Here is a 14,112-nt window from a genome sequence, read left to right on the forward strand (position 1 = left end):
TATATGTATAATCGTTGGAAGTGGTCCACTATTGTTTCTTCAACTATGAAAACTAGTGCTGTTTCTTTTGAAATAATAGTATGACCCTTACCTGGTACAGCCGAGCATCGGGTAGGATATCATGAGGTAAACAGTCGGTAGCGTCACAACCAAAGGCAGTTCGCCAAACATTTTCGCCAAGTAATAGGCAGAAAGCCTGTAGGCGCCCGAGCGACGCTCTTTGCTGATAACTTCGCGCTCGGCAGGGACTGCAATGAAAGCGAAATAATGAAACCCAGTTACGGGCGTACACAAATAGTGCGCGCTTAGCCACTTACATGAATTTAAAGCGCCGAAAAGCGCAAACAGCATCCAGTACGTCTGCGAGAAGAACATCCAGCCTTGCAAATCATGTAGGAACTCCTCGGTACGGGGTATTTGAAACCAAATGGAACCAGCCATCAGTGCCAAGCCGATCGTTTGGAACCAATTCAACTTGGATAACATACGCGGTTTGGCCTCCTTGAAATTTCTACTAGACAGCACACAGAATTGCGTGTGAAAACTCGTCGGATAATCGAGCCAGTCGGTGTCGCCGCAGCTCTCGTAGCGCTGGCAATCACTCGACGTGGCGCTCGAATTTGATTGGGAATCGTGTCCATACCACAGCTGTTGCGACGCCTCCTCATTGGTGTTCTGGTGGTCATTTATGATCAACATGGCATCATGATTGATATGGTTTGTGTGATTGTTGTGTATGTCTTTGTAGTAATTGTTGATGATATCGTTGATGAGTGCATCGTGCTTGAGCGGTTTCTCGTGAACGATTTCGGTGGTAGTGGAAGGGCTGTTGGTAGTTGTGTTGGGTGAAATGTGGGACATTGTGTCACCAGCCGCGCCATTACGTCGTATGTCCAACTGATGCTTGTTGGAGTGGTGCTGCTGGTTGCGTTGATTGTTCGTGTTCACCGTTATGCAGTTTCTGTTCAAGTAGTTGCCATGCGATTCTTTGGCGGCTATGAAAAGCTTTTCGCGAATTTTAGGGTACGACTTCAGCTGTTCCACTGGCAAAAAAAAAAGAAATTATGAAGTTATAATGTTAATATATGAACATACGCATGATATTTCAGCAGCAGAGGGGCCGCAGTATACACTTACATACAAAATCCGCGGGATTGTAGTGTGGCTTGATGGCAACTCCGATACTTTCAAAATACGTGTAAACATTATTCACCTCACCAAAGTATGCAGTGCGACCGCTATAGAGCAGCAACAGCTTATCGAACATGTGGAACATTTGCGAAGACGGCTGATGAACGGTGATCACCACAGTCTTCTGCTCTTGCACCGCGTAGCGCTTAAGAAAATTCATGAGCGATATGGCAGAATGACTGTCAAGGCCGGATGTTGGCTCCTGCAATAAACATAGAGCCAAAATTATAATCAACATTTACATACATATATACAAATATATCTACAAATTAAGAGTGTATCGAAGAACAAATGGCAGTGCTCTTAAATCGCGACCACACACCTTTGCTACTCTCAGAGAGTGCCAGTGTATATTGGTGTTGGTGTGTAGCTGCTCTCCATTTGTTATTTGAGTTTGTTTTGGGTTTTCTCCCATTGTCTATACGTGTGGTTTGTACTCACATCTAATAACATCACCAACGGGTTAGTTAATAACTCGCATGCGATATTGGCGCGCTTCTTTTCACCACCCGACAGTCCACGATTGAGGTAATCGCCAAATTTCGTGTGTTGACAAAAGGTTAGCTCCAGCGCTTCCAGTATACGATCCACCAATTGAATTTTCTCCGACTTTGGCATTTTCTCTGGCAGCCGTAACAATGCCGTGTACATAACGGTCTCTCTAAGGGTCAGTCCCGAGAAAAATATCTCCTCTTGCAGCACATAGCAGATCTTGCGGCGCCACTTTTTAGAGAGCGGCTCGCGATTGAGGTAGACGCCGCCACTATCGAAGCGCCGCTGCCCGCTGAGGCAGTCGAGCAATGTCGTCTTCCCACTGCCAGATGGGCCCATTACGGCTAAAACCTCACCAGGCCTGCACCGCACAAAGGAGGCCAGCACAAATGCACAACATCCAAGAAAGCAAAAGCATAAGCCCAATGCAAATTGCAGTAATAACGTCGAATAGATAGCGCATATGCGTATGGACAACGAAGAATGATGCGATAGCGGAATGTAGAAATATAAAAATAGAAAGAACGAAGAATACAAATTGAAGATTAGTCTGTGTATATAGATAAAATGTGGCAGTATGTTTGTAGTTCAGTTGTTACCTTACTGAGCCACTCACATCGGAGAGAATCTGGCGCTCGTTGTGGAGTACGTTTATATTCTGGAATGACAACTGTAGCGTGCGGTGGTGCGGTTCCGCATCGGATATGAAAGGAAATGTAGACATTGTTTGATCGCTGCTGCAATTATAAAAAAAGAACAGAAAAAATCATTGAAACACATTGCAAAAACAATGCAAAAGCTGGAAAAATACATATGTACATACTTGTATATACTTACATATATTATATATGTATGTATGTATGTATGTACATATGCGTACTATGTATATATTCGTAAAATGATTATTCGACCTTTTATTTACTTCTGTCGTATTTCACGGGCAATGGCAATGATTTGATTATTATAACGGTTGTTTCAATTATTAATGTTACAATGGCATTAATTTCTTATATAGTGGCTATATACCTAGTCACAGACAGACAGTGCAGACAATGGTTATACGCAAAACAGGATCGTATTTAACGGGATTTCTTCCTTTAAGTTCACACTTGGAACTTGTATGGCAAATTGTTGTTGCCTTATTGTCCCATATACTGACGTCGGCACGACCAAAGCCAAATGCCATGACAATACTGCTGTGCAACACACACACACACGCATTCTCACATACGGTTCAATGCCCTCTTTTAATTACTTTTGTTTCGAGATAATTTCAATTTAAATATTTTTTGATTTTCTAGCTGTCATCCTTGTATTTATCTGTAATTCTTAATCTCTTGCATGGATACATACACACACATATGTATAAGTAAGTGCGTATACTAGAATGTTTATATGGAATATATGCTTTTAATAAAGTTAATTTTTCCTCCATGCACACATTCACATGTATGTAAGTATGTATGTAAATAAATGAGTTAATGGGTGAATGATTTCTCTCTAATGACAACGGCGGCAGAATAACTTGCATCTAACACAGCGACAACAAATCAACATTTACATATACATATGTATATGTACATACATACATACATACAATACAAATGTATAAGAATATCAGTTCTGACCAGAAAGAAAGATAGCCAGCAGACTCTTTTCATTTGTTCACGCTTTCTATGCACCAATGTACATACATACACACACACACATATGGCGTTTATTATCTTTTATGTGCACATTTGCATATACTACGTGCACATATATAAGTATGTATGTTTGTATGTTTATTTTTGTTTGTGCGGCTATTTGAGCGCATTCTGACAAGCTGACGCCTTAGTGAGCAACTTGCATTCGGACAGACATATGTACATACATACATGCATGGCGATCGTGCCGGTCAGCTGCGTTAATAAACCGGTGCCACTGTCATATTATTTTAGTTTTTCTGATCTTGGTCTGATTACAGCGCCAGCGCATTCACATAACAGCCTCACATACATACTACATATGAGCCACATACATATAAACATACGATATACGCATTTGCAATGAGACTAACCCAGATGTGTACATCTATGTATATACATATATATGTATATGTACATATACATATACATACATACATGAATGTGTACATACTTACATACATACATAGATGGAAACACATACATGCATGTATGTAAATAATTAAATTTTATTTTGTTGTTGCTGTTCGCTTTTTGTTAAATGGTTGTTGTTGCTGCTGCTAATATTATTTTTATAAATACATACATATGTATTTGTTATTATTGTTATTATTATCGCCATCATTCAGCGTTTTGTATGTATGTAAGCATGTATGCATATGTATGTGTGTGCGTTTAGCTGTGCTGTGGCTTTTGTTGTCGCCATTCGCGATACTGTGTTTGCTCCTTTAGCTGTTGCCGTTGTTGTTGCAGTTGCTGTTGTTAATTCGACAGTCACTGCTGCGCCGATTTAATTTCATTAATACATTCACGCGATGTCTGTCGAAATTAACATTTTTTAAATACTTATGTCTCCTTCGTTTTCGTATTTATTTTCTTTTTCGACCACAAGACATGGGATATTCTGCCCTCAGGTTCGATGACTTCTTGTAAATCAAGTACTTAACCGAATTAATACAAAACAACAATTTACATATGTAAGTATGAATGTACATATGTATGTATGTATGCATAAAGAATACTGATACACATTTTCTGTTATTGCTGATGCGCGGATGATTGACAAAGGCTGGACCAACCAAAGCAAGTTAACTCAAAGGCCAAGTGGCTACGGTTGGTGTGAGGAACAAACATTGATCAGCGTGTCAAAACAGAAGAGTTCTTCTGCATAGACCTGACTTAAAATTCGAGTCTGGAAAATAGCGTGTGTGGATTGGGTCTTTACTTTAAAAACACCAGCTCCCGGCTTAGCAATGCATTGGCAATGAAGCGTATGGGCTAACAATGCGTCAAGAATTTTCGGGTTGGTTCTATGCTATTTTCTGGCATTTTTCCGCGCTCTCTGTGTTGATGCGTAGACGAAATATCCAGATAATCCTTACGTAATGCGCAACAGTTAATGCACAATGCTGTGCGTTGACCACCTACATATGTATGTGTGTATGTGCTTAGCAACGATTAGGTGTACGTGCGAGCATGCGCGACGGCGAAGTCATAAACCTCCTCAATTTAGTACTTTCATTTGAAAATTGAAAGCAAACGCGAAAAGAGTAGACTCTCGCTGAGTTCGCGTTAGTGGCTTGATGCCGTCTTACGAACACATGAAAAGCCTATTACAGAAGAAACTTAGCTCATGGGGTTCCCAATGAACTTTGCCACAAATCAAGCCTGTAGCCTGGTATCTATGTAAATACAAATAAGGATGAAATCTCGGTTCTGCGTCTTTTTAAGTGCAGCTCTTCAACCCGAATTGTCGCGATGTATTTACGCTTCACCTCTTGAACGTTTTGATGAGCTAATACTTGGGTGTGTGAGTAAAATACAACTTTACTCCATTGGACATTTGCCTATGATGATCTCATACAGAAATTTGCCTGACCCAATTCTTGTGCAGATTTGTGGGAAAGAGGTACACCCATAGTCGTAGAAGAATTGCAAAAAACATTTAACATATTAAAAGGAATGTAGAGGCATTTGGGACCCCGAATTTAAGTGTTTTGCTTTCATTAAACGTAAGTTAAGCAGAGGAAGATTACACATACATATGTATGACTGTATGTCTGTATGTATGTGTGAATGTAAGTAACGCTTTCGAAGCAGCAGCAGCAAAAACGTAGCTCAAAGCGAAAGTGGGATTGGTAAGTTGGGCTACAGGAAGACACTTTTAATCGCTCACACTTCCATGCACACACACGTATGCAGGCATGTGTATTAGTTTTTGCGGGTTACTATAAATTAACGAAGCGTTTAATCTTTCTATTTTAAACTTTGAGCGAAAAGGCCAAAAAATGCTGCAATTATGTCTCCGCGTAACCTCGTCCGTTGCGAAATGTGGCTGTGTGTGTATGCGCCGCCGCAACACTCAAAATTTTGACTGCCTTTATCCAAAGCACTTTTCGATTTGATTTGATTTGGTTTTGTGTTTGCTTTCGTTGTGTTTTTCTGTTTGTTTTTATTGTTGGTTTTTACCTGCTTTCGCAAGAGGTTATTCACATTAGCAAAATCGCAGAAATTACGTGAAAGTTGGGCAATGCTCTTTGTGCCAGTGAGTGCCTCTGTGTGCGAGTGTGCGTGTGTGCATGTGTGTGGCGTGCATTTATACGCGTTTTGGGCGATCAAACGGTCTAACAAATCGAAGAAGGGCAGCATGAACAAAGCGCTTGAAATTCTTATCTCGTCGTTTGCTTTTGTTTTTGTGGAATACATTGACCGATATTAAATGGGCGAATCGAAGCGAAGGCGATAAAGCGAAAAAGTGTCAAAGCACGGCTAGGGATCAGCAACGGCTATCTGCCAGAACCGTAAGTCAGTGCCCAACAGTTGCCATACACAGCCAAACAGTAGGGAAGACGACGCTTGATCGCGTGTTTGTGTGTGTGAGACTGCTGTTTAAGCGTAGAATGAAATGAAAAGCAAAATATAAAAATTCATACCATACACCACATACATATGTATGTATGTATGTAGGTATGTATGTATGCATATAACACATAATATGAATAAATGCAAGAATTTCGAGCGAACGTACGGAGTGAAATTTCATTAGACCAAACAAATAACAATAACAACAAATACTTATATCAACAAATTTTAATGGGAAATAAGGCAACATTCACAAAGGTCATTGACAATTTAATTTGTACACTCACACAAACACACACACAGCGCAGCCACACGTGCACACCAAACGCAAATGCTTGAGTTGGCAAATTTTTTGCAGGGCAACTAATAGTGAGCGTACATAACTAGTACATACATACATATGTACATACATGCATATGTTTTGAAGATTGTGACAATTGATTTTCGGCCTGACCAGTCGGTCTAGTCGATAGAAATCATGCAATTCTCGAAAATGAAAATATCTAGGTCACTGGAGAACTTGCAAACAAAGAGTAGAGTTACAATTTAGTGCGTACAAGCACACATACACATACATACATAATTTGAATGCCCACATGCAATGAGGACAGCTCTGTATGCGGCCTTGTAAGGGTGTGCGACTAGGACTTTATTTTTTGCAGTTTCAGTCAGAGTGGCCAATAATGAAGTTATCACGTTTTTAAGAACTTTAGACTCTTTCATTTGTTCTTTAGAGAAAAGATGGCGCAGCTCCCTTGCAAAAATTACATAAACAGTACGAATTTGAAGAACACTCACACATACATACATTCGCCAACAGAGCTATTAGAGTTCATACATACTTATGTACATACATATGTAGATACATGCTATATATCAGCGAATGTGTGCACGCCTGCGTCATTTTTTTATACATAGGTATGTTTCTACGTTTTTATGCTGTGACCATGAGCAATCGGATTTTAATTGTGAATTTGGAACTTTTCACTTTGTTCTTTCGCGAAATTTGACCTAATTTCTCGATTCTTTGCTTCGTTGCTTTCGCATTCTTCTACTCTTTTGTATGTGTTTGTCTGCTTTGGACGCTATAAACTTTGAGGTGTGTAGATATGTATGTTTGGTGGATATTTGTATGAACGTATATTTTGGAACTTAACGGCGCTGCCAGATACATTTTTAGATCTAATTGAATGTTTTGTAATTGGAAAATATTTATTGAGAATTTGTCCTCTATGTACATACATATTTATATGAGTATGAGGCTTGCAATATATTTATGTATGCATGATTGTGCATATGTGCTTTTATAAATATATTTGCTGACTAAGTATATGTGTCAAGGTCTCGAAGAGTGCTGACATCATTAAATGACACTCGGAATGAATCGGGAAATTGGAGCTGAAATATTCGCAAACATTCTCAACGAAGACCAGCTTCATCGCAGGGGCGCTATTAAATTTATTAATAATACTAAACCTTTAAGGGTACATACAATATACTAATAATTTTTATTTTAGCCGAAACCAGACAGACTCCGAAGTACTGGTGGATTTGTGCATGACTTTTCTTGGTTCAGTCAGCAATTTATAATGAAACTTTCGCAACTATTTTTTAAAGGGAAAATATATCCACAATTGCAGGAGCCAATGTGTGTTTGATGTTATAGTAAATAAAGAAAAATGGTAGAGCAACCCATTTGGACTCTATCTAGTACGAGGTTAACACTTAGCCATCCAAGAGACCTTATCTCTGCTGGTTGACCATGTGACCATACTGCGATCGTTTGGGCACAATTGGAGGCAAAAATGCAAATATTGAGATATTTTTATAAATAGCTGATATATTTACATCATCATTGCAAGAGCCTACATACGTAGTATGTGTATATCGGTGCGCATAATCTTCGTTTATATAAATCAGAAATACTCCGCTGGCACAAAATCGCACTCAGCCAAGCAATTTGCCAATTGAACTCCATTCAGCGTTGTAACAATGCAATGACGAACAACAATGGAACTAGGAAGCATATTTCCCACATGTAATTATCACCGCAATCGCTGCAACGCTGCATTGGCGAGAAAGTGCGCCACTTGGGCTGCGCCCCAACTGGCCAACAACCGTCGTTATGGATTAGTTCGAAAGAAAAAATAAAGAAATAAATAAAGAAAGAAAGCGCTTTCTTGTTAAATTATGCACGTCGGCGGCGAAAACACTTCTTTTCATACTTTACGCGCCGCAGCTGCAGTAGTTGTTGTGGCCGATGTTGTTGTTTCATTTATTGTTGTTTCGCAGAGCGTATGCACTTCCTCTTACATTTATTTGCCATATTTATTATTTTTTTATTACATTATTACATTTGCTGTTTTTTTTTGGTTATGTGAGAGCCACTTTCAGCGACAATTGCAACTTAACCGCAAGCCAAAGTGTCTGCGCGAGCACTTATTGTATTGCTGTTGTTGCTGATAAAATAGCATTTCTCGCCACTGCAGTGTGAATAGACAAAAGCTCACACATAATATTGAACTGTGTCAGTATTTATGTGTGGAAGAGTCCTGCTTTGAGGTTAGCAAGTTCCACCATGGACATCAATTGTGTGTAAATCTATATACCTCGTGCTGGCCCCATGCTCAAACGCTACAACTTCTTAAAAACCCGAAGGCGGGTTACCAGAATTGCTCGTCCGGCAAATGAACCCTGTGATGCAGTAGCCTCCGACATGAAATTAGTAATGATAAAAAGATAATGGGTCGGCGAGCAAACCTCTTCAATCGGACCGTAGAGTGGTCACTCAAGAGTGATATGTGTGGGGCGGTACTCTACGAGAAGTGTCTCTAAGAGGGCATGCACTTCAATCACATCTGCGAATGATCGCGCTTTTGCTCATCGCACGGTCGCACAGGCGCACAGGGTGATGTCGCTACAAGGGCTACTTGACTTCTTTTGTTGAAAGCACGGTCGCTTAATTTATACATCGATTACGTTGTCATCGCTGCAATCATGTACATATGTATATGAGTATATGTACATACATACAAGTGTTCGACTTGCAACAGAATGCTGCAGTCTGTTTGGGATGGAGTGGAGCGCCAGCCACGCCGCGGTGAGACTTTGCTTATCGCTCACAAGGCTGATTTAACTTGTGAGTTACACTGAAAGCCATGCCGGGCGCTGACACACGTTCATAGCTGGATATGAATTTTCGTAAATTTGTATCGAGTTCCAAGCGCAATTTGTTGTTGCATTTGTGACTATGGTGACGGCGAGACGAGCTGGTCGTTGGATCTTGAATGCTGGCAAGTCACAGCGGCGAATGATGCAAAATGAAAGCTTCGTTTAGTGATGCCTGGAAAAATCGTGCACCAATTACGCAGATGATTTATGGTTACATGGTAGCCTCCGCGTGTATATCAATATGGGCTTGCTGGTGCTGCTGTATGTGTTTTTTTTTCTTGACAAGAGACATCAATGTGTCAAAGAAATCAATATCACATCGATATCGCAGAAGCCGCAGCTGTAACCACCACTTAACGCATTGCACTATCGCGATGTGTCAAGGAAGTGTTGCCACCCAAAAATCACAGGTGATCCAACCAATAAACTGGGTCAACTATCGATCATATTTCTAAAAATCAGTTCAAGAGGTGCGCTCTCAAACATCACGGGGAAAAGACAAAGCAGTCTTATACCACTTAAGCATTGATATCACTTGTAATACCGAGTTCACCCCGATACTTCGACAAGCTGAGGAAATCGACTTCTCTTATCGATAGTCGTTTGATTTGCTTCGCTTGGCTTTGACAGAAAACTAAGCACGACTCGAATGCAAACAAAGCGCATTTTGCTGGCAAACATACATACATACGAGTACACATACATATATGTATATAAGATACATACGAAAGAGGCTATAAATCTATAATTACGCCAAGTGCAGATTGACAATTAAAAGCAATTTCATTAGTATTTTCACCCAGAGGCAACAGAGTCTGCAGCGTCACAGGCCCATCCGTCTTTCCGTCCGCCGAGGCGTGGAACTTGCGATTGCCGTCGTTGCCGTTTGGCTTCACAAAGCGTTAGTTGATTGTCCGTCCAAGGCGTTTGACCAATGGTGAGCAACTGTGATGCGTTCCGTTGTCTTTAATGCCAGCAGAGCCGATGATAACACAAAGTGCGTGAAGTGTGGAGTGTGGAGCGTGTTGATAAAACAAAAGTAAGCGCGCTGCAGCAAAAACAACGAATAATCTACATACCAAATGTACTGTGTGGACAACGTGCAACCACAACAACAAGAGTACGCAATATCAAAGTAAAGTGCCGGTGGAAGCAACAAATGATCGCTGCAAAAGTGAAATGCAGGAAAATCTGTAGATTTCACCCACTGTCAGGAAAAGAAAATCGCATATCTGCACAAAAACCAGAAGAAGAAAAAACGTGCGAAGTAAAATTGAAAAGAGAAAATTATGCTTTACACAAGTCTTCATATAGAAAAAGGTGCAATATCCACACACACACACGGCGCTGATGTTGAGACTGAAGGAAAGCAACGTGTCATCAACTGTCACCATTTAATGTGAAATACTTTCTATGACATTGATATTTCTTTCCAGTAACCAGTTCTGGCACTTAATCTGGAAAACACTTCTGCATATCAATTTATGTGTCTTTTGTACTGAAACACCGTTATCCGAATGCCAATTGATAGTAAACTGACGTTACTGCTTAGAGGTCAGTAGGAGGAGGGCAAATTTATGTATGATAAAAGAGAGGAAAATGTTGATAAACATGGTGACCATGTGTCTTGATCAAAATGTCAAACTGAAAGCGACGCAATTTCAGGGCTTGGGTATGTGATATATGTTAATGTGTATTAACAACAAATTGTAAAATTGTAAAATTTGTGCTAAAATACACAAATAAATATATGGGAACCCTGTAAATAAGGAAAGCAAGGAAAGCAAGCCTCCAGAATGCAGCGGACCGTCGGTGTTCGGCGATCGATATTGGCAAGAGCTAGTTGGTTGTCTCCGCTCTGGGAGTTGTGGGGGGGACTTCTCTTCGCGCCTTCGCGCTTCACACTCAGCACGCAGCAGATGAGAATGTGGTAGTTTCGGCCCAATGTGAACTTGTGGTCGTGACAGCGGCTCCACCAGAGGCAGAGGCAGTGGCAGCGGCAGCGATAGCAGTAACGCATTAACCATAACAGCAGCAAAAGTAGCGGCGAAAGCAGCGGTCAATGAACTATGGTGACAAGCAACAACAAAGTACTTATCAACAGCAACACGAGTCGTGCTGCAGCGATCGACACCACAATAATACAGTCAGTGCAGAAGATATGATGACAACTAGTCGGAACAATCGGAAGGCTGTACGTGCAGCGGTCATTGCGATCCAGTCGTGGATAAAATAATGAAAGTGAGTACTACGGCTGAGCCTGAGGCTATAAAATATACTTAGAGTGTCATAAATTATAAATATCTGTTCTTAATTATGTTAGCAAGACATATATCTGAGCCCTTATAGCATCCGGTGTCTCGCTACCGATCAGTTTGTCGAAGCTCATAGAAACTCGACCAAACATTGAGAAATGGGGCCCAGAACTCACAGTAGAAAATGTAGTGAGTATTCATTCGGTATTACCTGCTGCTTACTGCAGACTGAATATTACTCAAGCTTTAACGGAAGCGACCTGTTTAGAGTTCTACAAATTCCAATAGCTCAACAGAAGTTTTTAGCCAGAAATGCGTTCGCATATATATTTGATTATATGCATATACTGAAATAGTTGAGTCAAATAAATGCCCCGTCGAAAGACTAAGGACAACGCTAAGATCCGTTTTTTAATAAATTAAATACAAATGTTTAAAATGTTTTATTATTTACTATTTATTAAAATTGTACGCGACGAAAGAAAGGTTTCGTGTGTGTCAATTGGATTTCAGCTTAAGACTAATTTACAAAGAGAATGAAAATCTTGGTTTTGGCTATTGGCTATTGTTTACATTAAAATGAGTGTGCAGTTGGTCGCTTGATTCATTGGATGAGAGCTTATAGATTATTTGGTTTGTATAAGCGAAGACGCTTAAGGCCATTTGTTTACATTAAATTCTCTGCACAGCAAAAATGATGCGCAGCTCTTGTTATTTGTTTACTTGACTTTAATGGATGGGTGTGAGAATGAATGTGTCACTATATATGCATAAAGGTAGATTTCGAAAGGTATATATTTAACTTCAGATCGCGCTTACTAAAAGCCATCGTTACCGCTGTTTCGACATGTTCGTTATTTCGTTTATTCGAATTCGCTCGTTAGCGACTTGCAACACGCCTTTCCCGTTTGGTTGCATTTGAAGTGTGTACGTGCAGCGTTCACCGTCCACCATACTAATTAAGTTTTTTCTCAGCTAGAATTGGAAATTGAAAATAATTCCCTTTGTGGAATAATATTAAAACAATAAAACCACAAATAATGAAGACTTAGAAGCATAAAATGGCATAGAAATTGTTTCAAACTGTTCCAGCACTCATATTTCTGCAGCCATTTAGAGACCAAACAATAGCTGAACCATAACCTCAAAACTAAAAAAATACTAGAATGGAACGTACGGGACTGCTCTTCACAGTGCTCTAATAGTTTATGCAGAGGAATTCAATCAACCATTAAAACACAGTGATTTAAAAAAAGTAAGCTTTTCTTTCTATTAAGAAATTAAAAAGGAGATCCAGGAATTACTTAATCTATTTCTGTATAAGATGATTGTAAAATGGCTGTTGGACACCGATTTGAGGTAAGATATCAGAGATGTTTTAAATGCACGTCACTCGTCCATTTTACTCTTCTGGCCTTGAAGCTGCACCGTGCCTGCCGCTAATGCTGAGGCCGGCGACGTGTCATACTGCAATGTTGTTTGGTTATTAATCGCTTTTTCGTGTTCATAACTTTTCTGTTTTTGTTGTCGCCTTTATTCACACTGTTCCAGCACTTAAAATTTCCATTACTTTATTATTTTACCCGTTGTTGCTGTTGCTGTGCTGTCGTTAGCCCTCGTGCTTAGCTTTGCTTGATGCCGTTCTGGTTGCTCGTCCGGCGTTTGAAGTGTGCTCTTTGCTGCGTGGAGCGCTGAGTTAGAAAACTTTTGCCTCCACTAATAAAGTCTCGAATTTACGACCGACGGCACACACTTCTGCGTATATTCCCATATGGGTGTGTGTGTGCATGTGCGCATGTCAATTACACTAGCACCGAATGCAAGCACATTCGCGGTTGGCGGTTGGCGGCGTCGCGTCGCGGGGCGCTCCTGCTCAGCGCTACGTAATGGGCTGCAGCGCCTAGTCAGCTTGTCAGCTTGTTGTTGGTGTTGTAGCATTGTGCCAGTTTCGAATTTCTGGCATATTTGTGTATGTTTGCAGCCATTTCGTTCGTTTCAGCCGAACATCGTCGTTTCTTGGTATCCCCAAATGGTAAACGCTGTCGTCTGCATCTTTCCTCCGAATTGCTTGTTGCGCCGGTTGCGCTGCTGGAACTTGTTTATGACGTCTAACAGCATTGACTTTTGTTATGCCGACACGAGTGTTTTGCCGCCGAAATGCTTCGCGTTTCTCATAGCCCTCACCCCACTTAGAACTCTTTTACAACCATGTCAAGACGGCAATCTGAGTCAGCCCAAACAAATGGCTAATTCCGAGTTTAACTGTCGACGATTGTGGACCATTGAATTCGGATGTGAAGGTGGGGCTGTGCAGAAGCTTGAGATCTGCTTTGAAACGCTCGACGTTGTTAGATGTGTATCAGGCAGTGATGAAATCGTCTGCTATTGTTCGTTGAATTCGCTTTCGGTACACTCCTCCCCCTCAAACTACGCCCACATTTGTGATTTAATGACTT

At 40.6% G+C, this 14,112-nt stretch overlaps 1 protein-coding gene across 7 annotated transcripts in view; it reads right to left on the minus strand.

Moving 5' to 3' along the window:
• LOC120767682 (probable ATP-dependent permease) overlaps nt 1-14,112 on the minus strand; it is a 28,632-nt gene that overhangs the window by 1,058 nt on the left and 13,462 nt on the right. For all 7 annotated transcript variants that reach the window (XR_005704711.1, XM_040093866.1, XM_040093870.1 and 4 more), the window contains 5 exons: nt 2,283-2,420; nt 1,633-2,044; nt 1,138-1,393; nt 318-1,043; nt 92-248 (listed from right to left, as the gene is read on the minus strand). Coding sequence is in view for 6 of the 7 variants with exons in the window: in XM_040093866.1 (XP_039949800.1) it covers nt 92-248; nt 318-1,043; nt 1,138-1,393; nt 1,633-2,044; nt 2,283-2,420 (1,689 nt within the window). In the remaining variant the exon portion in view is untranslated. The remainder of the gene's footprint in view (nt 1-91; nt 249-317; nt 1,044-1,137; nt 1,394-1,632; nt 2,045-2,282; nt 2,421-14,112) is intronic.

This window comes from Bactrocera tryoni, chromosome 2 (assembly GCF_016617805.1).
Source record: "Bactrocera tryoni isolate S06 chromosome 2, CSIRO_BtryS06_freeze2, whole genome shotgun sequence".
Taxonomy (NCBI): Eukaryota; Metazoa; Arthropoda; class Insecta; order Diptera; family Tephritidae; genus Bactrocera; species Bactrocera tryoni.